General features: G+C 44.0%; 1 protein-coding gene across 6 annotated transcripts in view; it reads left to right on the plus strand.

Annotated features, from left to right (window-relative positions):
• The first annotated feature begins 853 nt into the window (after positions 1-853).
• The window catches only part of wdpcp (WD repeat containing planar cell polarity effector), a 72,582-nt gene continuing 46,435 nt past the window's right edge, over positions 854-27,000 (plus strand). Inside the window, exons 1-7 of one of the 6 annotated variants that reach the window (XM_027284210.1) lie at positions 856-1,259; positions 1,544-1,596; positions 13,540-13,660; positions 13,927-14,074; positions 19,790-19,874; positions 23,524-23,568; positions 26,778-26,828. In XM_027284210.1, the coding sequence (XP_027140011.1) occupies positions 19,814-19,874; positions 23,524-23,568; positions 26,778-26,828 (157 nt within the window). In that variant the 5' untranslated portion in view covers positions 856-1,259; positions 1,544-1,596; positions 13,540-13,660; positions 13,927-14,074; positions 19,790-19,813. Of the gene's footprint in view, positions 1,260-1,543; positions 1,597-13,539; positions 13,661-13,926; positions 14,075-19,789; positions 19,875-23,523; positions 23,569-26,777; positions 26,829-27,000 lie in introns of those variants that run through there. The other 5 variants (XM_027284209.1, XM_027284211.1, XM_019260923.2 and 2 more) reach the window with 5 other exon arrangements.

Consider the following 27,000-nt stretch of genomic DNA (forward strand, 5'->3'; position numbering starts at 1 on the left):
CTCAGACTTGAGTCTCTTGAGACTGTGGTGGAGAGGAGGGCGCTGAATAAACTGTTATCCATCATGGACAATGACACAGTGGACAGACAGTGGAGCAGCTTCTCCCACAGGCTGCTACAGATACAGGAAATCTTTCCTGCCACATGCCATCACACTGTATAACAACAGCTAAAAATGTACAGTCATAATCTACAGTCACTGCACATTTCTCCTTTCTTACTTTGCACCAAATCAACACTGCCAATTTGCTGTATATACTTTTGTACACTATATTTTATTTACTATTGCTGTTTTGATATTTTATTATGTATAGTTTGTTCTTTATATTTGTATTCTTATGTTGTCTATTGTCACTGTGTGTAATGCTGCTGCTGCACTGTAATTTCCCAGCTTGGGATATAGTCAGTCAGTCAGTCTTTCTACTTTTACATTTTTGTGTCTTTCTTTCTTTCTTTCTTTCTTTCTTTCTTCCCATTCTCATCTTGCTTTTCCTTCATTCCTTCCTCAGTACTTTGACTCGACAAAGTTTTTCTTTCCACCTTTATTTGTTTTTTTGTCTTTTCATCTTTGTTTCATTTTTTCCTTCTTTGTTTTATATTGTTCTTACTTATTTCCTTGTTACATTGTCCATTTACACTTTTCCTTTCTATATTACTTTTGTGTCTGTCTTTCTTTCTATTTTACTTTTGTGTCTGTCTTTCTTTCTTTCTATATTACTTTTGTGTCTGTCTTTCTATATTACTTTTGTGTCTCTTTCTTTCTCTCTTTCTTTCTCTCTTTCTTTCTTTCTTTCTTTCTTTCTTTCTTTCTTTCTCTCTCGAGACTAAGTGATCCGATTCAGTAAAAAGACTCGAACTTCCCAACAATACGACACTTGTTACGCTCTGACGTCAGCTTTGAGCTCCGGGTACTTGTAGTTTTTTTTGGACGGTTAATGTAGTCCTCGTGAATAAGCTGTGCTCTAACGCGCATGCGCGTGAGCTATGAGCTAGCCGGTTAGCGTAGCCGTGAAAGTGCCGCTCGTTGTTGCTAAGCGACCAGCAGAGAGCCAGCTAGCATCGTGAGTAAAGTTTACAGTCAGTAACTTTATCTGGAAACACGAACAGGAGACTAACTGTGTTTGAATCAGACGGACTAACGGCGTAAACACGAGCTGTGCGTGTGAAATAAAGCTCAGCTCATATTTAAGCTTTGTTTTTAGCCTTTAATGCTAAAGTCCCTCGGAGAGAGCACGACAACTTTTACCAGAGATAAACAAGGTACGTTCATCCTCTGTGTCTGTGTGGCTGCTGTCTGCTTCCTTTTATACACATAATATGAATATATAAACATAAATAACACATTCAGTTTCCCTCATACAGCTTTTTATAGGAGTTTATTAAGTGGAAGAGTCTCTTTATTGCTGTTAAATTCATTCATTCGTGTCATAAATCCACAGCAGGCATCACAAACTGTGTGTTTGCACATTTATACCTGAGTCAGTCAGTCAGTCAGTCAGTCAGTCAGTCAGGTGTAAAGTGTTTATTTCACTGTCTTGTTTTAGGTTTGAGAGCATCATCCCCACCCATCCACATCCCCATAGAGGCCCAGTGTTAGGTGAGCATGGTGATCAATATTTCATGGCCTCATTAGAGGCTCATTACACGACTGGAACAGAAAGCAGAGGAGATGCTGTTACACCCTGGTTTGGCATCAGACTGCAGTCTCACTGTAAACCAGCTCGGCTGATTCTTCAGATTCAGAGGATGCTTTTTCTATTTTGGGTCTGTTTGCATAGGGAGCAGAGCCAAATGACAAAATGTTAATCACAGGTAAAGCAGAAATGTTATGAGGCCAGATAAAGTCTATTTAAACCGTGTTACAGTTCAGGTGCAGTAAATTGAACATACCTGAGGTGTCTGAAGGCTCCAGCAGCAGCAGAGCTTGTCAGATGGTTGAAAAGTGTGTCAGAGCTGAGGATGGAGGAGGTGTCAGACAACTTCTGGATCTTTCCAGAACTCAACAACAATCCGACAAGCATGCCCGCTTCATGCAGCGACTAGCCGAGCGTGCACACTTTAACCAGGAAGAAGCATACGTGTCCTGAAGTGAACAGACCTCACGTCTCATCCTTCTCTACAACGCCAGGCTGTGTCTCCAACAGCTCACACACACACTGCCTTGTTCAGGGCATCCTCTGCCAATATCAGATACTCACACCTAAAACATTATCACATCATTTAAAAAAAAAAAAAAGATTCTCTGATTTTAGCATCTCAGATCTGAATATTTTTGATTTCTTTCGTCCTCTATGACAGTGAACTGAATATCTTTGGGCTGTGGACAAAACAAGACGTTCGAGGACGTTAAAACTAATTAATCAAGAAAATGATCAACGGATTAATCGATCTTATCAGGCCGGATTCAAAGCAGGACTCAGATGCAGAGAGGTGTCAGTGAGCTCATTTATTTTGAAATAACAAAACCCTCTCGACAGACTGATGCTACAGCAGGCTATGAAAAACAGACCTAAACTAAGGAAAACGAAAATCACTCCAAAGGAAGAAAAACACTCTTATAAACTCTTATACTCTTATATGAAAAAAATCAAAATCACTCACAATGAGGAAAAATCAACAGGCTGCAAAACATTAACTGAAATCTCTCCAAGGGAGGCTGAAACAAACAAACTAAGTATATAGTAACTAAGAAACAAAAGGCTAGACTAAGAAATTTACAAAAAAAAAAATCACTCGATCGAAGAGAAAACAAAAACACTACGACAAGGCTAGGAAAAGGCTTAGGTGAACGGTCCGAGGACGAAACACTTTGGCACAGGACAAAGGGAGACGCAGACAAGATATACACAGGGTGATGGGGAACAGGTGGAAACAATCAGGGCGGGGACACATGAGGAAGGGCAAGTGACCTGAAACGAGAGGACAGGTAAATATCAAAATAAAACAGGAAATGACGAGACAGAACAAAAACCCAACTTGACAGATCTAGCTGAATGAATAATCATTTTTCAGAGTCAGACCTGCAACGATTAATCGATGAATCCATTGGTTATAATTTATTAAATGATTCAACAACTATTATAATGATACTTTCTGGTTTCTTTCGTCCTCTGTGACTGAATATCTTGAGAAAACGAGTCACTTGACATTTTTTATAATTTTTTAGACCAGTCGATTAATCAAGTTGTATTGACAGATTAATCGATGGTGAAGATAATCATTTGCAGCTCTAGTTGTCACATGAGCGTCCAGGATTTCATCAGTTTCTTGTTTCTCGAACAGGCCGACGTTATTTAAAGGTGAACCAATCAGGGAACAGTTATGCAAACAAAGGCGCACGTCGTTATATTTGCTGGAGGGAATTGACAGGTGGGATTAGGAAAATCTTTGACGTATTGACATATTGTCCAGCGGACAACTGGAGTCTGTGATTTCACGACACACACGGCGGAGCTTAGGCTCCCCTGATCAATTAGTATGAAGGCTGCTGCTCTGCAGGTGGCTCCGACCTCTGACCTCTGGCAGGGAGTTTCCAACGTCAGTCAATACAACATTACTGACACAAACGTGCTACGTCTGCTCTGCATCTTTGTGACTGTTAATTTATTTTCAGTGCAGGAGGGGCATGAAAGGAAATGTCCTCCTGTCCTAATATTGTCCTTTTTGTCCAACATCCAGCTGTTCAATGGCTCAAAATGACCCTGAACTCTCCATCCGCAGCCCAAAACCTGTCCTCTGCTTTTCCGTGTCTTCACCTGCCAGTGACGGGGGCTGACACGGCTGCTTCCCTCCTCAAAGGCTCCGTGTGAACGCCTGATTCAGGGCTGTTTGAAGCAGCTGCCGCAGCCTGGCAGCGCTCCTCTCAGCTCCAGTTACATTTTACCCCATCTGTGTGCTGCGTGCTCGTGTCTGTCATGGGTGTCGATACGGGGACAAACAGTTGCTCACAGCTGCCTGATGGCTCGCGTAATGCTGCACAATCACACTGTGGGTGTATTACAGTGATCGGAAGAGCCTGGAAAGATGCCGCACGATCTGCTGTTCTGTTTAATTCAGGAGTTTCAAGCCAGAGAAATGTGGAGAGAGGATCCTCTTAACAATATGAATCTGACAGTGTCAGGTAAACAGTAATTACACCACATACATTGCTTGTATGTTGTGCTTTTGCCAAAAACAGCACAACAACAACAGCAACGGCAATTAACGTTGCTTAAAACTGAAATAATATAATTTATATTAACAAAGAAATTATAAATATTGCTTGCAAGACTCAAACAAAACAAAATATTCATCTTATTTATGGATTGCTGTTTGTAATTTACTGCCATTGTGAACGTTTCATCTCAAGTCTAACGTTCTGTGAAGGTCAGCTGAGGTCAGAGAGACTCTCCCGACACGAAATCTAAAAACGACGATGCCGCCCGGTCAGCAGTGAGACGTCAGGAATAGAAATATGAGGCACAAGTAAGAGACAGATTAGAAGAACACTGCGACCTTAATGCATCACGTTTTATTCTGATGTACTTTCTTATGATGTGCACGAGCAGTTACTCTTTTTATAGCTGCAACTATCACTGAATCTACTGTTTGTTCATATATAGATATTTATGCACAACTCACTGTATATTTCTGTGGAGTAATTTTACTTATGTTGGAGTGTTTTCAGAAGTTAGTAAAGTTGTTTACTCTGATACATTCTGCACATTTACACTTTTTGATGATTACAGAGTTTGTTCTTGTTGTTGAGCACAACTTCCAAACCACCTTTTGTTTTTTTTCCGCGTGTCAATCCAACAACGCTTAAGTCGAAAATTATTTATAAGATAATTTAACATTACCTTAAAATCACAGAGGTCTCGTACTGCTTAATCTTACATGATTAGGTGGATGGTAAATCTTTATTTCACTTCTTCTCTCTGTTGATTGACTCCATCTACTCCAGTCTGTCTCTATCTAGTGATTAAATTATTGTATTGTAATATTTAGTATCACCGTAGTGAGACATATTTGTGTTTACCTGGTCTGCATGTCACCTCTGTGACACACATTTCTAAATGTTGACTCTGAAGTGACTCTGTGACCTCTTAGGTATAAATATTTTATGAAGGCAATGATGGTCATCTCTCAAATCTCGTCTTGTTTTATCTACCCATAGCTGTCGGGTTGTGGTTCCACAGTTTTGAGAGCCGAATTCGAGCTTCAGATCTGGGATTGGATTGGAAGACTGTCCTTGAAAAGTTCGTTAGCCTTTCAACGCGCTCTGCCGCGAACATGCACATCTGTCGAAATCACCTCAAACCCTGTAAAGTTTTTTGATTCAAAAGACTCGTGACAGTTCTGACTTCAGGTGAGCACACGTTTGAAAGAGCCTGTTGTTGCCGTGACTGTTGTTTGACAAGTCAGACGCCAATGTTTATTTTTTCTCTCCGTCTCCAGAGTCAGGTTGACAACACGAGGGGATTAGACGTACTTAGTCTTTGTGGAAAAAGGAAATCAGAATGAAACCAGAAAGAGCAGCAGTAACACACACACACACACACACACACACGATAATATCTGGTGCCAGTTTGCCATGTCGGCCTGATTCCGTCCCACAAAACAATCACAGTTGTGGGTGTGTTATCCCACCCACCAGGCCAAACCTGGAGCCTCATGGAAAGCGAAGGGAGAGGACACACACACACACATGGAGTATGAACATGCACACGTGTGCACACACACACTCTGAGATGTCAAAATCTTGATAAGTTCATGAACTGCAGCCCGTCTCCTCCGCTGACCCCTCACTCCGTCCTTTGTCCACCTCCTCTTTTTGTTCCCTCGTCGTTTCACCTCCCTCATCTCCACCCTCTCTGTCCTCTCCTACTCTATCTCCTCCTATTCTGCTCCTTCCACTTGTCCTCGCCGAGTGCACCTGAGTGACCCCGTTACGTTGGCGGCTGGGAGGCAGATAACCAGCACGCCCTCGCCCAAGCCTCAGTATCGCCCTCTTATCTGCCTCGCTAGACCAAATAGCCCTCACGGCGAGTGTCAGCAGCAGACACGGTTACACCCAGGCGAGCGCACCCACATAAATACATAAACAACACGCAGACACAGCAGATGATTACAGCATTGTCGCAGCTATCTTTCATCGACTTCTGTATCCGTATGTAGAACTTGTGTGGCCGATCTGAGTCACGCTCATGTCTCAGATTAGTCGATGAAGCTTTAGATCAGATGATGATTTCTGTGTTTTTAAATGAACCTGCGTGGCCATGTCCTCACTTCACTCGATGTTATTCACAGTAACCACAATAATACACTAGGTGTCAGTGTTCGGCTGTGGTTAAGTAGACGTTCTGGGATGTTACTTCACATGGCACTTTGATGGATGTGGACGTGAAGAAAAACACTTGTTGCTGCAGCAGTAGTCTGGCCTGTAAGTCCTGGATTCATGAGGATGTGAGTTCATATTCTCAGGCATGTGAAACTTAATTTAAAATATATTTATATATATTGGAACAGTTTAAATCTGTAAATCTGCATGTTCGAAGAGTTTATGTAGTCGGAGAAAATGCAAAAAAGAGATACGGAAGAGTTATTTAAAACAAGTACAGATAAATGCAACAATGGGACATTTTTAAATTAAAATTTCAGTTTCAATGAGGCTTAATGTGACCTTAAATGTCTTCTTTTATCCACAACCCAAAGTTTTTTAAAGATGCTCACATTTCAGAGAATTTGGACATTTTGTCTTAAAAACGGACTCAAAACGATAAATCAGTTGTTGAAATAGTTGCTGATTAATTCATCAGGTGACAGCTAATCGATTAATTGACTACTCGTTGCAGTTTTACTTCCTTTTACATCCATGTGTCTTTGAGTCTATTATTAATGACAATCCGTGTGCTACCACTCCTTTTAATAACTCTCGAGATATTCTCAACCTAAGCAGAGCGCCATCTTCCAAAATAACTCTTTGCTGAGCTGAGTTGTTGTGAATTGGTCGTGTCCAGAAACAGCCCGCAGACCTGTACGAGCTTTTGTTGTCGTCGTCGTTGCGTGGCTTTGCCGCTTTTAGTACAAGGCCTGAAGGCGTACGAGTGTTTCTAGTCCGCCTTGATGTGCCTACTACACCCCTCTGAGTTCCTCTGTCGCTGATTGTCTGTGATTGAAACCTGAGAAGGACTTTGTTTCTGGCCAAGTATTGGCTTGCAAGCCCTCAATCAGAAAGCGCACAGACCTCTGCAGACACACCGACTAACTTCTTGGCACCGATGCAGAACTATTCAATTAAATCTTATAGTGTACACACACCGAGCCGTCCTCGGAGGTCTGTTTCCTTCCTCTGAACGAGCCTCAACCACACTCTGCCACGCTCTCTCTCTCCCTGAGGTGTTTGCATAAGGAAATGGTCCGTGAAATGGGTTTGATGGAATCAAACTCCATATTAAGACAAATGCATATTTCATAGCAGTTGATGGACTGACTGATGAGGCCGTGTCTTCATTTCCCCTGTACGTCACCGCCAATGATGATCCTTATCACAGACGGTAATATGAAGGATCGTAGCTCGGCTTGTTTCGCTTGTCGTGTTATGACTTTGAATGTTTCTTGATGTGAGTCTTAAAATGTTTTATGTGTTTTTAAAAAGTGTGTTAGTGTGTCTCTACAGCGCCTGTTCTCTTGATCATGGCCACAAGGGGTCACCAGATTGCCACATGTTGATGTTCTGCATCTGCCCTGACTGGAAGCTCGCTCTCCAATTCCCTCTGCTGTTGACAGCAACAGACACACTTTTTAAAAACTCACTGAAGGATGACCGAAAATGTGGCAGCAGCAGCAGCGTCCTGAATCCGTAGACAGTCGATGTGGCAGCAAACTCACATCGGAGAGGGTGGAAGGTGCTCTATGTTTTTTGCATAACAAGGCTGGCTGACAAAACCCTCCCTTGACCCACCCCGACGTAGCCCACTCCTCGCACCACCTTTCATTAACCTCAAACCCCAAATCCAGCCAACTGGACCAGTGACGGCAACTCTCTGCTGCTGCTGCTGCTGCCGCCGCCGCCGATGCTGGCGGTCACACCCCTCTGCACAGCCATAATGGGAAGTGGCACAATTGTGCAGGGGGCCACGTAACCCGACAACATTCCCGGTCCTTCCAAGAGGCCGGTTTGCCTGCAGGTTACCAGCAACGCCGCTTGTCCCTGTTTGTCTGCGGCGGCTAAAAAGGAAAGAATGTTTTCCCCCCACACACACACACAACATGGCTGTGTTGGGGATTAAGACCCATTCTGAGTGGCCCCGGGTTGTGCAGCAGATGTTAGCCAGGATAGCGCTTGTTGCCGTGCCGACAGTGAGCCGGCAGGATGGGCCCGCCCAGACGACTTTAAGCCTACGTACATGTACGGGAGAGAAGAGATTTGAGCCAGTGAAGGGCCTGTCGCACATTAAAAAGAATGGCGGTGGGAAATTTGTCACAGTGGTCACACACTAATTCATCCACACTGTCTCTGATCGTCATCCCACACACACACACTCGTACGTGGAAGCCTGAAGAGTTTCACATGCTTGTGTGAGGATGTATGTGAGGCCCAGACTCTTCAGTATCAGCTCGTTTTATCAAAATGGGTTTATTAATTTCCGATAAGCTTTGTTCGTTGACAGATTCAGAACCATGTGATGTACGTACACACCTGTGTGGTCGGTTCAGCTCCAGCTGTGGTCCGCGAGGTGTGTATAGGCTTTTAAACCAACAGTTGCAACGTCATCTGTCAAAATCACTTCCACCCCCGTGTGAGCGACGACTTTCACCCTCCCAGATGATGTTTTTAATGTGATGTGTTGTTTTAACCGCTAAGCTCTCGAGTGCTTGTCACACAGAGCCTCTAATGAAGATTAATAAATGTACAGATGGAGGGAGGGGGGGGGGAAGAAAAATCACATGACATTATGCCAATATGGCTCAAGTCTTCAGGGACGATTCAGCTGTATTTAAGGTATTGATTTCACTTTTTTCATTTGTATACAAAGAGAAGTAGGCAGCATTACAAGATACAGTAGTAATCCGATTGTCAGAGTCACAGCAGCTGGACGGCAGCTGTAACAAAATATTCTTTTCAGCCCTGAGACTAATCACGTTTGATTGACATTTTGTTCATACAGATGTACAATGATGGGCGAGAAAGTCTGAACGCAAGAAAGAAGAAGAAGAAGAAGAAGAAGAAGAAGACGCGGGCAGGGAAATTTTTTCACATTTCCGACAGTCAACTGTAGCCATTAACCTGAACGCGGCGTCTGAATTGTAGGCGTGGGGGAGAGGTTATATGGCCGTTTGATGTGAAAGACGAGCCTGTTCTCTTTGCGTCAGACAGGTCTAACTGCAGGGTGAATGTGTTTAACATGGAGCCCAGCGAAGGCCCCTGTGGTACTCGTAACCATCAGGCTCAATGGAAAGAGGATACAGGGTCTGACAAGACATGACTTGACCCAGCAGTAGAGGCAGCGCCTCGCTATTGTTCTCAATAAACAGCAGAAATCAGCCTTGTAGAATTCCCCCTCCTTCTTCTGTGAGTGCGTCTGACAGAGTGGAGGCGGTTCTTACGGGCAAACGGTTTAAAAACATCAACAGAAGCAGTGTGTCTTCGCCAGTAGACATCGCTTGTTGGGGTGCAGGCCAGGTAACCTCTCTGAGGACGAGTATTGGGTCAGGACCGGGCTGTTTTCACGCATGGCTGGGTGTTTGGGCTCTCTGACAGATGGAGAAGAGCCAGATGTGTGTGCATGTGCGTTGTCTTATTTGGTGCTTCCGTTCTGCCGATTTCAAACCTCAGCAGCTTGACTTCTTTTTACAGTGTGTGTACTGTTATTGCGTTTAGTTCGGCGCAAAATAACATAGAGAGAGAAGAGAACAAAGACTAAAAGGAAAGTCCATCAGAATCACCTTGAGAAAAACCCTTAAATTAAATATTAAATATCGTGACTCTTAAATGATTTGAAAATATTAAATATTTACAGTTTGCAGCTTCTTAAATTTGATAGTTTGCTCTGTTTTTTCTCTTCAGGATTCAAACAAACAAACGAAACAATCCTGCACGCTGCTGTCGTTGAATAAGTTTAAAGGTCCAGTGTGTAAAATGTAGGTGGACTTGTATGTTTTGTGTAGAATCACAGGAGAGAAAATAAGAATTGTTGTGTTTTCTTACCTTAGAATGACCCCGTTATATCTACAGAGGGAGCGGGTCCTCATACAGAAGCCCAGAAGGGACAAACCTTAAATATCAGCTCTAGTTAGAGCCTTCTGCCTTCGTGGACACTTTTTAGGCGAGATCCGTATTCAGTCGGTTGCAGTCTGCAGTTTCACCACTAGATGCCGCTTAATCCTACACAGATAAAGGTCATTGTAATCCCCAAATAGGAAACCATGCAAGTTTGCCCAAGTTTAAGATCGTACTACAGTGCTGAAGTGTGATAGACAACTGCCAGGTAAAGGAAAGAAGAGCTGGAAAGGATTTTATCCCTACTTCTAGACAGGAGCTGTGACATGAGCGTCCATCTCTGAGGTCACAGCAAAGAGAATAAACTTCTTGGTCCGAGTGGCATCGACGGCCGATCGCTCTGTGCCGTGTCAACCTGTCAGAGAGAGAGAGAGGGAGGGAGGCACTGCCTGCCGAGAGGTGTCCGAGGTGTCATGGCCTCGTCTGGGAGGTGACAGACAGCATGTGTGTGAGTCTGTGACGGGGAAATAGGACCACTGAGAAGTCTGGGGGACGTTCATCGTGACCTTTCGTGTTGCCAGGGTGCATCTCGCTCTGTGCATCTGACAACAACTTTAAAGGACCCGGTGATCCTGAGTACCTGACAGGTGTGTGTGTGTGTGTGTGTGTGTGTGTGTGTTTGTGTGTGCGTTATACCAGCTGTAAAAGGCTAATGTAGGTTAAGATGTTTCTGTATGTGTGCACACGTGCAAAAATAGAGCTCCAGAATATTTTTGTCTTAAAGTAAACGTGGACACTTAATGTGGCCTTGATTCATTTTTTTTGGATCCACCATGAAGGTAAAAAATAGTTTCTGATCAACAAAGTTGTACACACAAATTTCTGCAAATACACCACTAGATGCCACTAAATCTTACGCATGGACAGCAAGTGTGCAGCGTCACCCACAGGTTTCTGAAGAGCTGTTGTGATGCTCAGTGTGGTGGCTCAGTCCTGGTTCTTTTGCCTGAAAAATTGGCAAAGACGTGGCTCATCAGCGGACCTGAGGCGGGCTGAATGACGCCTGGTTTGCTCAAACAAGCCATCTGTAATGTCACCAACCTGTCAATCAAAGCGTCCACCCTCTTAATCCTGCGTAACTTTAAGCCTTAATATAATGTGAACAGGTGAGTTGTATATAAATTCACCCTCAGTACAGTTGTCATGAACGGGGAAATTAGCTACAGAGACCAAAACTGTTTTTTGTACCAGGCTGTAAACATGTTTATTTCTGCTGTGAAACATGGGGACTTATGGAGACTGACTCACTTCTGGAGCCAGCCTCAAGTGGACGTTAGAGGAACTGCAGCTTCACAGCCACAGAGGTCGCCACTTGATGTCCTTCTGCTGTATCGTGCTTCCAGACTAGCTGGTGCATCTGTGTACACAGGGAACAGTCTGTGGGAAGCCAGTGAGGGATCACGTTGCAGTATGCTGCCGTAAATTATTTAAAATTCCCGCACACCACTTTGAAATAGTTCCTCTTGTTTGAGTAACATTTGCTAAAAACTACACTGCCAAGCTCTTTTTTTAGACTGTATATTTGATATTGGAGACCTCTTTTTAAAGTTTGAATATAAAATTCTACTTTTTAAAGTATAAATATTTGTCACTACCGTTGATGCAAAGATAAAACAGCCTTAGTATTTAAATGGCTTCTTTATGTGCATGTACACTGAGTAAATATGTGTGTGTCTGCACACATATTGCATCATTCATGTGTGTTTGCGAGTCCGTGTGTGTGTGTTTTCTACGTGTGTTTGTGGTCAGGAGGTGAGGGGCGAACAACAGGCCACCAAGCGGCTTTAGGAGAAGAAAATCCAACAACATAAACAAAACCGCGGTCAGCGTGACACGCGTCACCTTCGCTGTGACGGGGGACAGACACCGGAGAGGCGCTCGGGCCCCGAGAATCTCTTTGAAGTCGGCTCTCAATTGTGCCGCCGGTTTTTGGAAGTATTGTCTTTCCTGCCCTTGGGCGTTGCCTCGGGGCAGATGCACTCAGCTTTTAGTGAAACACTTGCCAGGATTAGGCCTATTAGCTGAGCAGGAGTGAAAGACAACTGGAGTGGAATTCGGTCCTGAATGTGGAAATGTTGGATTGTTAAAACATTAAGCGGGCACGATTGAAGCCGGAGGTCCGCCTCTCTCTCTCTCTTTGCTGTTTGTGCAATCAGGTGTCGATTAGGCAGAACGTTAGACATTCACCACCAAACATCTCTCTCCCTTTTCTCTTCGTCTTCTCCTGCCCCGCTGTCTCAGTCATTACTGCTGCTGTGTTTGTGTTTCTGCTCCAGGCGTTGGGTAAATACCTCTGCTGGAGTAGATTTTTCTTTTTTCTTTTTTCTTCCCCCCACCGCTTCCCACCTTCCTCCCTCCATTACCTTCTCTAATGACGTTTACACATCTGCTTAGAGGAGCCTCCACTCATCTCTCCGTCACCCTGTGTCCGTCTCTCTCGCTCTCTCTTTCTGACTTCCTTTGTTGCACACGGACACAGTGAAGCTGCAAAATGTTTAAGAATTACATCCTCGCTTGTTTGGCCACTGAAATGAAATCCTAATTTCACACTTTCTCCTTTTAATATAAATCAGCAAAACTCAAGCTTTGCTTCCAAATTTAGATATCTGAAAACCTCTTTCTCTTCTGCTTTGGCCACTGCAAAAGTCATTGTAACTTTTAGAGGGCGGATGAGTCCTTAGCTGTCTAAAAAAGGAGTTTGAACAGTTAGTTGAAGTTGTTTTCTTTGACATTTCTTTCGCTCGCTCTCGCTTTCTCCAATCATTGGACACAAATCAAATTAAACTTCTTCGTGTTATTATTTTACGGCGTAAATTGCGAGTCAGACTCAGATTTAGAAGCAAAGTGAGAACACACACACAGGTTGGTTATCAGAGTTTAGTCTGTGGGCTGTCTGTGGAGGTTTCACCGATCTGGGTGTCTGATTGGCTTGCGGGACGTGACGTGGGGCTCCGTTGAATCCGCCTCAACTTCTCTCCCGGACACCGGCGACGATTTTTCATCATATCATGTGAGTCTGCGTGTTGAAGTCTCCTTGAGCAAGATACCGAACCCCAAATTGCTCCTGAAGTCTGCACCATACAGTGAATTTACCTTTCTTTGGTTTCCTGACATTTTACAAACAAAACAATTGATTGAATTAATTTATAAAATAACCCGCACATTCATCTGCATCTAAAAGAATAATTAGTTACAGCCCCACAGACTTGTTTGTCGTAGAAAAGTAGATTCTTTGTGCAGCAATACTCAGAATCTTTTTACGTCTTTACTGTTTTGTAGGTGTAGTCGCAGAAAGTGTCTCCTCCTCTTCTTCTTTTTCTCTGGACTCCTGAACTTTTCAACTCCTCACCTCCACATGCCCTTCAAACCTGGAATGGTACTTCAAGTGACATACACGTTTGTATGCACCAGTGCACACACACACACACACACTCACACACACAAACGCACTCACACACACACATGCGTTACCTGATGACGAGACTTGCCCAGCGGTCTTTTCACCGCAGCCTCGTTTTCCTGCTGATTGACACGTCCTGTAATGCTCAGACACGCACACATGTGCACATACGGAGTGACTGTACCTGCCACCTCTCTTGAATAGTATTACCTTTTACCTCATTTTGTTCTGCCTGTCCATCACCTCTATTCTTCTTCTGCCGACAGCTCAATGGGCTCCTGTGGGACTTTGTTAAGTGTGTGTGTGTGAAAGGCTCTCGGCCTGCTGCTTGGCGCCACTTTGCCCACCCTCCACTCTCCTCCACCAAACCCTCTTGTAGTGGGACAGTTGAGAAGATACACCGTGTGTGTGTGGGTAAGTGTATACGCTGACGCCAGTCCATCTCCACTCTGAAGAAAATAGCTTTCAGTTCGCCCACTCTTCCTCTGTCTCAGCGGGTCGAGTTCTGTAGCGCCTTAGGTCCTCCACAAAAACCACTGAAGAGACGGAGAGAAGATGGAGACAAATAGAGCCTGACTAGAAGTTATAAAGACCATGAGAGGAAGATTTTTATTTCACCTCACAGTCCACCACAACTATGTAGCTCCTGGTGTAGTGTACTAATTTCAGCAAATTTAAGCATTGTGCACGATCGCGACATTTTACCGATCATTAGCTCCAACATTTGACCGCCAAAATATAAAAATCAAACATATGTACAACTTACATTTATATATGACAGTATTCACACCTCAGCCAACATTTCCCCCACCCCTTCAGCTACGTCCTCAAAGTGTTTACAGCCTGGTACAAAAAACTGTTTTGGTCTCTGTAGCTAATTTCCCCGTTCATGACAACTGTACTGAGGGTGAATTTATATACAACTCACCTGTTCAGGTTATATTAAGGCTTAAAGTTATGCAGGGTTAAGAGTGGACACTTTGATTGACATGTAGGTGTTATTACAGATGACTTGTTTGAGTAACCAGGCATCATCCCGCCCCGCCCATGATCCAGGGTCTTTGCCGACTTTTAGATTAGCCGGGAGGCGGAAGAGGCAGCCAGAGCCCACATGGCGGCGGCTCTTCAGAAACCTGTGGGTGGCGCCGTGCTGTCCGTTCTTTATTTTGTCATTGATTAAAATCTGTTTCGTGCTCCCTCCTCTTGAGGTTGAGGATGAAATTATACTTCCTGTTTGCAACCCTGAAGCGAGAGCCATTGATAACTGTTTTTCATATCTCACTATCAGCTGTTTTTTCTTTACATCAGCAATGCTCTTTGCATGACTGAAGCATGCTCATTTTGTCTGCAGGGTATTATTATGTTATGTTATGTTTAGGGTCTTCTCCACCGCGTAGACACCGTCCTATCTGTCGTCTCTGTAGACGCAGGACTTCGTTTCAGGGTTTGAATTCTTTGTTTTTTCTCTCTCTGTCTGCAGAGGCATGCTTTTTCCACCTTTCTTTGCTCTGATATGATACTGGAAACTTGAGGACGTCTCCCTTTTTAAAACGATAAGAGCTCGCAGGGAGTCCATGTGGACGGTTTCATATGTATGTAAATGTTTGCATGTGTACATTTCCTCAGGTATCACGAGGATATAAGATAGGGGAGTGTGCATCATGTATGCGTGCAGAGGCGTATACTGTATATGTGACTGTGCGCTGCGTGAGTTCACATATCAGAGGTCTGGGAGATTGGAGTGTATTCGACTTGAGTGCCTGAGTGTGTTTACTGAATACATGAGTGTGAGAGAGTTGGCAGGAACTCCAGATTGGAAAATATGCACTCATACGCTCACAATTACACACCGTTAGCTCATCCATCTATCGCTCTGTGTCGATAGACTTTCCACTCACTCTTTGCATGTTTGCCAAGTTTCTCTCCGAGAACCAAAACAAGACCAGGCAGTAGCAGAGAGAGAGAGAGAGAGAGAGAGAGAGAGAGAGAGAGAGCGTCTGGGGGAGATAAAGGTTGTGAGGGAAAATTTGAAACTTTGTCCTTTGAGAGAGATGAGACAATAAAGAGGAGAGTAAAAACTGCAAGAGAGAGAAAGAGAAAATCAGTCGCACTGAAATACTGTCCTTTGAGAGAGACGAGACAAAGAATGAGGGAGAGTTTAAAAAAAAAATTGTCAGAAGGAGAGTGAAAGCTTGCAGACGGGGTCAGAAAGCTTAATGCATTTCTAATAGGAGGTGCAGCGGGAAAACATGGGAGACGAGAAGAGGAGAGAAAAAAGATAAAGGAGAAGGGACAAGTAGGCGGAGGGACGATAAGTGAAGGTACACGAGAGGAGGGACGGAAAGACTGACAGACAAACCTACAGAGCCAGGTGTGTGTGTGTGTGTGTGTGTGTGTGTGTGTGTGCGTGTGTGTGCGTGTGTGTGTGTGTGTGTGTGTGTGTGTTGAGGGCGGGGATGGAGGCAAAGCTGTGATGGCCTCGTGTCAGTCACCCCATGGCAGCTCTTTAACCCTGTAATTTACCACATCACTCTTCTCACAGTGATGAGACCGACGCATCAGCTGACAGCACTGCCTCTGGTGTGTGTGTGTGTGTGTGTGTGTGTGTGTGTGAACCTGTGAGAAAGGGTTCTTGAGATGTCAAACAAAATGTCTGCCTTCCTTTCAAGTCTCTCTCTCTCTCATTTCAACTCATATTTTTATGATCTCACATCTGTTGCAACATAAACCACACTGCTGTAAGTATCCCGAAGAGAAGAGAAGGGATATCAGTTGGATATATTCAAAATATAGCGTCCTCTTGCTACTTTCTCCAACGTTCATAAAAAAAGGAAAGTCCTGCTCTTACTTTAATCTGGAAAATCAAAAAACGTGGATCCAGACACGCAGGAAATCATTCTGAAATGTTCAAATAATATAATTCGGGGGAGTTCTGCACTTGCAGGATGCTTTAGTCAGACGGCGTACACCAGCCGGACACTCGGTGTGTATGAAACAATAGCTCAGTGTTCAATTCTGTTAGCCTAAATAAATATATGTCTGAGGTCTGACTGTTAAAAGCAGGAAACCACGAGAGAGACGCAACAGGACCAATCCACGTATCTTAGAAAGGCTTCCATTGTTTCTCTACAGCCTCAACTAAATATTTACTTAAACTTCTGTCTTTGACTTTCTCTTTCTATGTCTGGCACACACACACACACTCGTACAAAGACACTTTCTGTTGCGTTTGTTCCTCCCTACACACACACACACACACACACACACACACACACACACACACACACACACACACACACACACACACACACACAGAAGGCTCTCACACTCAGTAACCACCCAGAGGGGACAGTGAAAGAAGAGCAGAGAAAGAGATGCAGAGAGCAGACAAGGTCGTAGTTCCTGTGGACTGTCTTTGAAAGAGGAGTCCGATGTTTTCCCTCCCCTCCTTTGATGTTAAAGCAGCCTCTTGACTCGTGTAAAGACGAGCTACAATCACCTAGACCTCCTCCCACAGTCCTCTGTACACCCCCACAAAGCTCTGCAGGGGGACAGGTAACCCACAGCAACCCCAACCAGAAGTCCGAATGAGTGTGGCAGCTGTTGAGGTCATTTTATTACGTCATCATGTTGTGTCGCCTCCTTCTGCAATACCATAATTGTACCCAACTGGAGAATTGGACCCACCGACTATCTCCAGTTTCTGTTAAAATGAATGATACATTTGTGTGATTTATTGTGTCCCTGTAGGCACGTGAAGAAACTTGGTTCATCTGCATTCTTTAAAAAGCAGGTCTGGTGACGAGGTGATGCTCGTTCTCATCCGGGTGTTATCTGGTTTTACAAGTTTTTTTTTACAGACCGAGGAAAAATCCCAAAAATTCAACAATAACAACAGAAAAAATGAAAATACCCACAAAAAACATTGAATGCTACATCCACCTGACAGGAAAGAAAAGGTAAACACAGGTTGTTGCAGAGAAGAGAACCAAAATAACTCAAAGCCGCCTCACCAGATCTGGATTTTATTCTAGGTTCAGTTTAAAAACCAAATTCTGATGACGTGAGACTATGACTGGATTGTAGTCGCTGCGCCAGGTAGTCAACACTGCACCAGCGAAGTGAACGCGAGCACCGGAAGTAAACCCTGTTTGACTTTGCATGTCCGCGTAAAGAGACTGCAGCGGCAGGTAATTAGACAAACATGCTGTTGTGAGGTTGTTGTCTCACATGGACTCACTTTCAGTCAGCAGACCTCGACCTGAACAAACGCTCCCTCTGTTCACGTCCCAATATATCGCCTGGCCTGATGTATACGTGGCCACAGGGTCACCCAGTTTGCCATATTTTCTGTATCTACGTTGTCTCTTCCCTTCTACCGAGACCCCGACAAGCCGCGCAGAACAAGGTCTCAAGAACTTTCAGGTTAGCCAGACTGGCAATGACTAAATGAAATCTGTCTGAAATGAGGTTTATTCCCTCCAAAAGGGCTGACGTCCTCTTAAAAAAAGCTGGTTAGGAGAGGAGAACAGAATCCTCTTATGTCAGTAAACTCATTGCGCCATTGCTGCCACGCCACGCTAGCCCCAGCGTTTCCATGGCACCCGCCGTTATCTGTGTGTATTTTTGTTGGGACTTGTAGTTTTGGGGGTTGAGTGACAAAATGAGATTTTTCCCCCCTCCACACGAGGAGGTTGCAAGAGAGGAAAGATAAGAGAGAGAGAGAGCCCCCCTCTCAGCGTTAACCAGAGAAAATAAGAAGCAGAGAGAGAGCAGAGCATTAGCTGCTCAGATAGAGAAATGAATGTCCGACGCAGCAACACTGCTGCACCTTTTGCTGCACCGCCCTGTAAGTTACACCAGTTTTCATACACTGGAGTATCTACAGGTCTATCGCTGCATGATATCAAACACCACAAACCCGTGAGGTGGCAGGAGTTGTTTGGTTCTTGGTGAATAAACTCAGAAAAACGTCTGCAGTTTAAAATCCTGTATGTTGAAGGTGAAATTAACCTGATCTACCTCAAAAATGTGAGATCATAGACAGGCTGGGCTACAAATATTCACTGTCACCTCACAGTAAGAAGGCCACAGTGTGACTTTACTTTAAGAAGACGTACAGGTTTGTCAAAATATGTACTGCTGGTAGTCACACGCAACAAGAAGTAGTTGCAGTTGTAGTTTAATAGCTAGTACAAGTGGTAACAGTTGTAACTGATAGTTTATTGATTCCACAGTGGTTCAATATTCAGTCAGGACACCTCCAACATACGACAATAAACCGTCAATACGACGGGATCAGAGGACCAAAGAAAGACCCAGTCCAACCCTGCAGGACTGTAGAGAATAAAGTCTGTACTAACGAAGGAGGGACGGCCGGCGCCTGTCACAGATCCGATGTGTGGAATGCCGCCTGCTTTGTCTCCGCTGTCAGCTCCAAAGTGTGTCTCCGTCACCGCTCCACCTGTCGTCGAGCGTCGTCGTGACCGTGACCTTGTGTCAGTGTCGGCCTGAGTTCACGCGCACGTCTGTCTGTCTTAATTCGTTTTTTTTTTGGTCAACCGTACTTTGTAAAGCGACCCACTGCTATTATTCCGACTTACCAGTAATACAGGTAGAACAGGTACAGGAAGTGGTGCTGCAGAGGAGTATTAAGTTGCAGCGCCATTGTCAAGTTCTTCATGCAAAGCCCACAAGTACTAACCACTACAAATACCATCACTACTACTTATATCTAACACTAATGTGACGATTCCATGATGGAAAATAAATGTAATGCAATACTAAAGTTTATTTTCTGTCTTATTGATGAACGTCGATCAGATTTGTTCACATTGCCAGTGCTGTGTAACATCATAACATGCCTTTACCTGCTCATTAATGATGATGATTCCACTGTCAAACCATCTCATACTTTGCTGTACTTTCAAAATAAAAGTAAATGTAGTAACCGGCAGTCATATATTTGCGCGTTCGTGTGCCGACATGCATGGTTTGTTTGACCCCTCAGGCCTCTTTATGTCAATCTATTATGTCGTCTTGTCGAGATACGCATCTGTGGTTGTGTTCGCTCTGCCCCGTCTCTCTCTTTCATTTGTTCTTTCTCTCCTCTCTCGCCCCTCTCTGCAGACTCGGGTTACACTCCTCCGTCAGATGGCGTTCTGCCTGGCTGAGCTGCACTTGTGGTCCACCAAGAGCTCACTCCAAGTCAAAGGTAGCACTTATCACCATGTTCAATCTCTCCTCTTCTTCTTCTTTTACTGCTCTCTCAATAATTCTCTCTCTCTCTTTGGCTTCTTCTGTCATCGCTCACTTTGTTTTCACACCTCCTCCCCACCTTACCTATATCGACCTTAACAATCTGACTCTGTCAACACCACTCCTCAGTCACTCCGTCTCTTTTCACTTTCTCTCTGCTCTCTCCACGTCTGTTTATTGCATTATACAGTTCAGTCCTCATAATGTTTTTAAAGCACACACACACACGTTGACTGATGTTAAAGGTTTTTTTTTAAATAGTTTGATCGACCTCTAGTATCACATCTTGGCCAGTGACAGTGCCGTGTTTGACTCGATCAGACTTACAACCTTAAAGCTGCCAGAGGAAACCATAAGACGACCTGTCTTCTATCCACAGTGATCATGTTAGGCAGGACGAAGCTGAGAAGCTTTAGTTTCTTACGTGTTGAGATTGCAGTTACAACACGGAGGAACTCTGCTTAACAAGACAACAAACACACAAAGCGAGCTAGCTCGTCGTTGGTGTGTCTCACCAGGGATGGGGAATCGGTTGAGAACTGGTTCCCCGTTTCCCAGTCCATTAGGATCATGTGCCTCGAAGCTTATCGATATCTTTTGTCGACAGTTACGTACTGCAAAACAATGACGTCAAACTCAATCTGCGTCTGTGCTGTTGGAAACAAGGAAGACTCGTGGCAGAGAGGAAGAAACGGTCCAAAGCACAGCTTCATTTCACAAAAGAAAGATGACAACAGTGCTCGATGTAATGTGTGTAAAATGATCAAGTGAAGGGTAAAAAACAGGAACAGTTTGCTCTCTATACAACAGTAACACAATGTTAAGTTCCAGGTGTATTCCTGGCACAAGCAGCATGTCTGTTACAGACTCTAAATGACGTATTGTAATAACACTGGATCAGCAGATTCTTCTTTCTTTGACTAAGGAAACATAAACGAAAACAAATCCTGAACAAATATTCTCCCGTTTCCATCTCCATTTTCAGATGACGGTTCATGGCGCTCCTCTTGACTACATTCCTGCACACAGAAAACCGATAAAGAATCAGACCAATAAGCAGAATCGATGATGGCGATGGTATCTATAAAATATTATCGATTCCCATCCCTCATCTTCAGAACAGATGCAGCAGAACCAGAGATGCCGTCTTCTTTATTCCATGTTCAAAGCCTCGACTGGAGCCTACATTACCCACAATGCAACACAAGCACTAACAGTTTCGAGCTGCTGGCCTCAAGCAGAGACGCTACAGAAGTCTTTCTAACTCCACACCGCGAGATTTTTATATTTTTATCTTAGAAACTTAACTTGAGCCTTTACTAGTCATGGCCAAGACCTTTTTAAACGGAGGTAAAATCAGTGGAGTTTCCCTTTAAAGACATATTATACTTTTGTTTGCAGCATGTTTAACATGCACACAGTGTTGACGAGTGAGCGATGCCTCCCTGTGAGGCCGTGTGGTTGTTGTGATGTGAGTTTAAGACTTTTCTGACAGTTTCTGTGCGTCTTCCCGCTCTCCGTCTATCAGTCCATCTCCTCTGTTTGACGGAAATTCTCCGTTCCTCCATTTTCTTGTTTTCTCCTCCCTTCCATTCTGTCTTGTCTTTCACAGTCTGCTGAGCTTCAGACGAAGATAGTGTCTCTCCGAGCCTGACTGTGTAGTGTGTGTGTGTTCATGTGTATACACAAAGGTACGACAGGGTGTATATCCAAGGTGATGGTGACATATCCTTATTTGTTTGTTTCTTCCCGCTCTGTGTGTGTCTTCTGCTATCTTGGAAAAACGTGGATGGATACATCTGAGCGAAGAGGCCTAGCCGCTGAGGTGTGACGCTCCCTATCGCCGCTCTCTTTACGTCATATACCTCCGCCTCAGAAACAAAAATATAGATTCATGAAAGCTGTGAAACAAATATTTTCTGTGCTGTGGTTTGTTCTTCATGTTCGCCTTCTCTCTTTCTACTGTTAGCCTTTGAGCAGAGCTGATCGCAGCAGTTTCAGACGAGACCAGAAGTGTTCAGAAGCAGCTCTCCGATCTGCTCTGGAAAGAATAATGTGGCTGGACCGGAGCAGATCGAGCTGGCCTGAAGTCAGACACAGAAACGACATAGAGAATCCAGTCACTTTTCAAAATAAAACATCCTGTGCAGACTCCCGATTGTAAAGACAGAACTTACACATGATAGAAGCACATAAACCAAGGAAAGACCAAATCTGAGCAAGCTACATAATCTAGCAGGCAAACCAGGTCATGAAACACACCTGAAACCACGTGGGGGGGCGGACTGAAACAGGATGTGATGTCACAGAGCCGTGGCTGCTGGAATCAACGTATTTGGAGGATCTATTGGAAGAGATGGAATATAATAATAATACAGTTACATTTAGTTATTTAGCTGATGCTTTTACCCAAAGTTGAGACAAAATTGAGGTCCTGTGCGACAGTGCAAGGACATGTACAAGTGCAAGTCATGTGACAGATTTATCATGTCCAGTTGTTGGTATTCTAGGAAACACTGTGACATTTGTTCACTGTAACTGTCAGAGTGAAGCTGTCAATGATTGGTAGACAGGAAATAATTTGAAACAACTGACTTTAAGTTGTGTACGTATGACTGTAAGTCTTGGTCATGGTTCCGTATAATTAGTCCTGTAAGTGAAGGTCAAACATCAACAAGTGAAGGAACGATAATTAAAACTCCTACAGTTATGAATTATTAGAAATTATAAGCACATGCACATTCGTACATGACTTAGACTTTAATCATTCCCCTAAACTAATGATTCACAACGTGGATTATCGAGAACAGCAGAATTGGATGTTTTAAGAACAACTCAGCAACATCATCATCAGGTTGTTATTGGCAGATACTCGAGGTTACAGGATCAGTATCCCTGTCAGAAATGGAAAAGTGACATCAAGCCTTTACTAACAGTGTTGTGTGTTTGTTTGTTTGTTTGTTTGTTTGTTTGTGTTTGTGTTTGTGTGTGTTTGTGTGTCTGTCTCAGCTCTCCTGTTGTATTAGTGTGACCCGGCCTCAGGAGCAGCAGCAGCAGCAGCAGCAGCAGCACTAACAGTGGTGGAGCGATAAAGAAACGATGTGTTGTGCGAATCCGAGTCTGGCTGCTTATGGTTTTTTGGGCCTGCAGGAATAACACTGACAAAAAACGGCTCGGCTCAGCAGTTTGTGTGTGTGTGTGTGTGTGTGTGTGTGTATGTGTGTATGTGTGTGTGTGTATGTTGGTCATATGTTTTTGTAGCCGTCTGCTGATTCTGTGTCTACTTTTTTTTAATGTATACGTTGCATGTGTGTAAATCAGAGTCTCTCCCTCAGGTCGGATGGGTTAAGGCCCACTCCTGTCTTTATTAATACCCCTCTGGACCCCCTCTCACCTCCTCCTCCTCCTCCTCCTCCTGCACCTCCTCCCTCACAGAGCCTTATCTCAGCTCAAACCGTGGTGCTGGCAGACGGGACAGGCCACTGGCTGATAGCGATTGTTTATCCCACAGTGCGAAATTGCTGATCTGTCTTCTGCTTTTTCCCTGACAGCTAGATGTTCATCTCCCTCTCTCTCTCTCTCTCTCTCTCCCTCTCGCCCCACAGATACAGATATTGGCACCTATCAGTACTACGATAAAGGAGAGCCAGGTAAATAGTGTTTATATTGGATGTCTGTTTGTGTTTAAGATAAGTTGCATTTGTCTTGTTTTTGGAATGTATGTGATTTCCGTATATATGAAGAAGGGCTTTCTGCTGCCTCACATAAGCCGCAAACACACACACACACACACACAATTATTGGTCCTGCGTATTCCAGCGTCTTACACCTTTTAGCCACACACACCCTTGTCAACACCGAGGCCATTAATATGTAGGATTTACCCCTTAAAACCTTATATACACATGCACATACCACACACACACACACATAAGTTATAAGGCTTCTCTGGTTCTATCTCTTACACTCCCCCCGTGTTCCTGTTGACCCGGGGTCCTGACACACAGCGATAGGAAAACTAAACTGTTGACTTTCTCCCAGATCACATAGCAAGAGGCCCCATGTAGTCCAGCCTCATATTGCCTCGGGCCAGGAGGCTTCGCTTACCGTCGAATCGCTCCCCCGCAGTCGTAGCAGTGTGCGGACGAGCTGCCTCCTCCTTCGCTTTCCTTATTTTGTGCGTGTTTTTTTATAAAAAATAATGCTTTTTTAAAAATTTACAGTACCCCGAGGAGGTTTGCTATAGAGTTTCTCTTCGTCTATGTGCCACACGTTGTAAATTAGACTCGACTGAACAACACAGAAGGGCAGAGTGACGAGGCTAATATTCCCAATCTTGCAAACCTGCAACCACAACCTTGCAATGTTGAATGCAATGAAACATAATTTGTATATCCGTCCTGTGATTCGGATCCGCTCCAAATGTAACAGGTTCTTCTTCTTCTCCTTCTTCCACGCTACACCCTTCCACAAAGTTTCATAAAGGCCTGTCGTTTTGCCAAAGACGTGACCTCCTTTGCAGAGGTATAAATGTGACGTCATCTTTGTCCAACATCTTAGTACATTTTTCTAAAAGTGTGTAAGAATTTTATACACGACCACTTTACACATTACAGACTAGTATAATCGAACTTTCATAAGGAGAATGAACTTTTGCAGCACCAATATTTCTGACATTACGTAGCACCTCGTAAAATATCACCGTCATGACATACATTAAAATACAGCAGCAGCATAGACTGACCTTATTCAGCTGTAGAGAGTTTTTATTTACTGTTGTTGAATCCTAAATGTGATCGGGCCAAGAACCAACACTAACTCTGTAGAGAAGTGCTACTATTACTTTACCTTTACCGTGTGTGTCGCAGCCTCATCTGTGTCCATGAATAGATTTTTGATGCCGAGCAGGTGAGCGGTGTGTCAAAAGCTGTGAGAGTGAAGCAAACAGTGAACCAAAACAACGAGCTTAAAGAGGTTAAAACGGAGGAGCAGCAGCAGCATCAGGGATAATTCTCTGATTCTGCAGAATGACCAATCCGTTCATTTAAAATACTGACGAGAGCAGCTGAATAATATTCATCTGACTTCATTAAAGATGGAGAATACATTAAATATGTTTCCTGTGTGTTTTAGTCTCTTTCTTCATCTCCATGTTTTCCTTTTGTTCCCGTGCCTGTCTCAGATGTCTCTGCCTCTCTTTCATTGATTTCCTTCTCTTTGTCACCATGTATATTTTGTTCTTTCTCATTTTGTGTACAGTACGTCTCCCCGTCTCGTCCTCTCTCCCCTCTCATCATCACGGGGTCCTCTCCCTTCTCTCTCCCCCTCTCTCTCTCTCTCTCTCATCTGAGAAGCTGCCTTCTCTTTCATTCCAATCTTCAGTGGAGAGACGATGCTCTCGCTCCAAATCCTTTCATTTGGAGGATTACTAAAGTGTGGCTTGATATCAGAGTGGAGGGAGGAAAGGGGGAGGAGGAGGAGGAGGAGGAGGAAGGGAGAAAGAAGAGCAGATCCAAAAATATCACAACATTTTCACCCAGCGGTGTAACGATAGCTCAGGTCATGATACGATTACGTTTAGATTAAAACTTCTGGCGTTCAAGCTTAAACAAAAGGAAGTCAGTTCCATTTCAAAACAATACGCTGACCTAATATTTTGGCTTTTATTAAAGCGAACATGAAACACTAGATGTAGTTAGCATGAGGATGAATTCCCACTCTGTACATCTCGATAGGTTTAACACCTGTCAGTGAATCTGGATAAAAATAATAATAAACAAGTGTATAACATGAGCAAACATTAGCTAACTAATGACAGGCTCAGTGGAAAATCTGGAGCCCCAAACTAAAAACTGATGCAGTGGTGGTCACTTTTGTATTGCCCCTGAATGCAGCAATAAATCCAAGCAAAGACCATCCACTTTCATGTTTTATGAACACCACGACCGGTCTTCCTGAGCGGACCAACCCCTCTGACGTAGACGGTGATGGAATGGCAGTATAAAGAGTAAAAGCATACGTTTGTACGAACCATAAATCTGTTATAATTTAACATTTTCACTTTAATTCTCTCTCTCTTTAAGCAAAGGTCCCTTCAGTTCATGTGACATTTAAAGCCCCTGAAAACATTTCTTCAGATCTTTGAGTGTTTCTTCAAAACATTAATGAGCAACCATCAAGTTTGGGGGAGAAATAAAAACATCCATCATGATTATTTATCAAGAGTTTAACACCCACCGTATCATCTAATACTTACTCTAAACGAAACATCATATAAAAGCAGTCAGGAAAACAAGCGATCATGTGAAATATGCAAAAGATAACACTCATATTAAGACGCACTGAAGGCAGCGTTTTCTACTTACTTTGACATTCACGCGATCATTTCTAACACGTCAAACACTCTGTGAGACCACATCGATTGGTCTCAGTGTATCAGTGTCACTGAAATGGCCAAGAAGGTCATTGTAGTTCCACATCTCCCCACTAGAGGTAGACCCAGGCTCATTGGAGCAGCTCGGGGGGTCCCCTGCAGCCAAAAAACAAAAATCCCCCAGCCCTCCCCACCCTAGCCCCAGAGCAGGTGCCCATGTCTGGGCCTGTCTGGCCCCTCACCCCCTTATCTGATTAATACTACTAATCCTGGAGGTGTTCCTGCCTGCCAGAGAGGCCGGGCCACCAGACTGGCCACTTTCTTGCTCGCGGTGACCAGGCCATGAGGCACGGTTATGGGTTACAACCGTGCCAACAAGGCCTCTTGGAGCTCAGGAGGAAAGGGAGGGGGAGGTGTTGTGTTCCAGCTCAGTTTTCATCATGTACATTTGTGTTTGCATTAACTCCAGATTGTTCTGTTTTTCAGCCAATGCCCTCGAGCATCACTACTACGATGAGAAACTCCACTTCTGTGAAGGTAAGCCGTGTGTGTGTGTGTGTGTGTGTGTGGGTGTGTGTGTGTCTGGGCCCTAATCATCTTACCAGTCAGTGACCATCTTCCAGAAATCGCTGTCCTAGTCAGTCAACTGTCCTACTTCCTCTGTTCTCTCTCTGCCTCCTCTCTCTCCCCCTCACTCTCTCTCCTTTTC

The sequence above is a fragment of the Larimichthys crocea genome, chromosome XI (assembly GCF_000972845.2).
Source record: "Larimichthys crocea isolate SSNF chromosome XI, L_crocea_2.0, whole genome shotgun sequence".
In the NCBI taxonomy this organism is placed as follows: Eukaryota; Metazoa; Chordata; class Actinopteri; family Sciaenidae; genus Larimichthys; species Larimichthys crocea.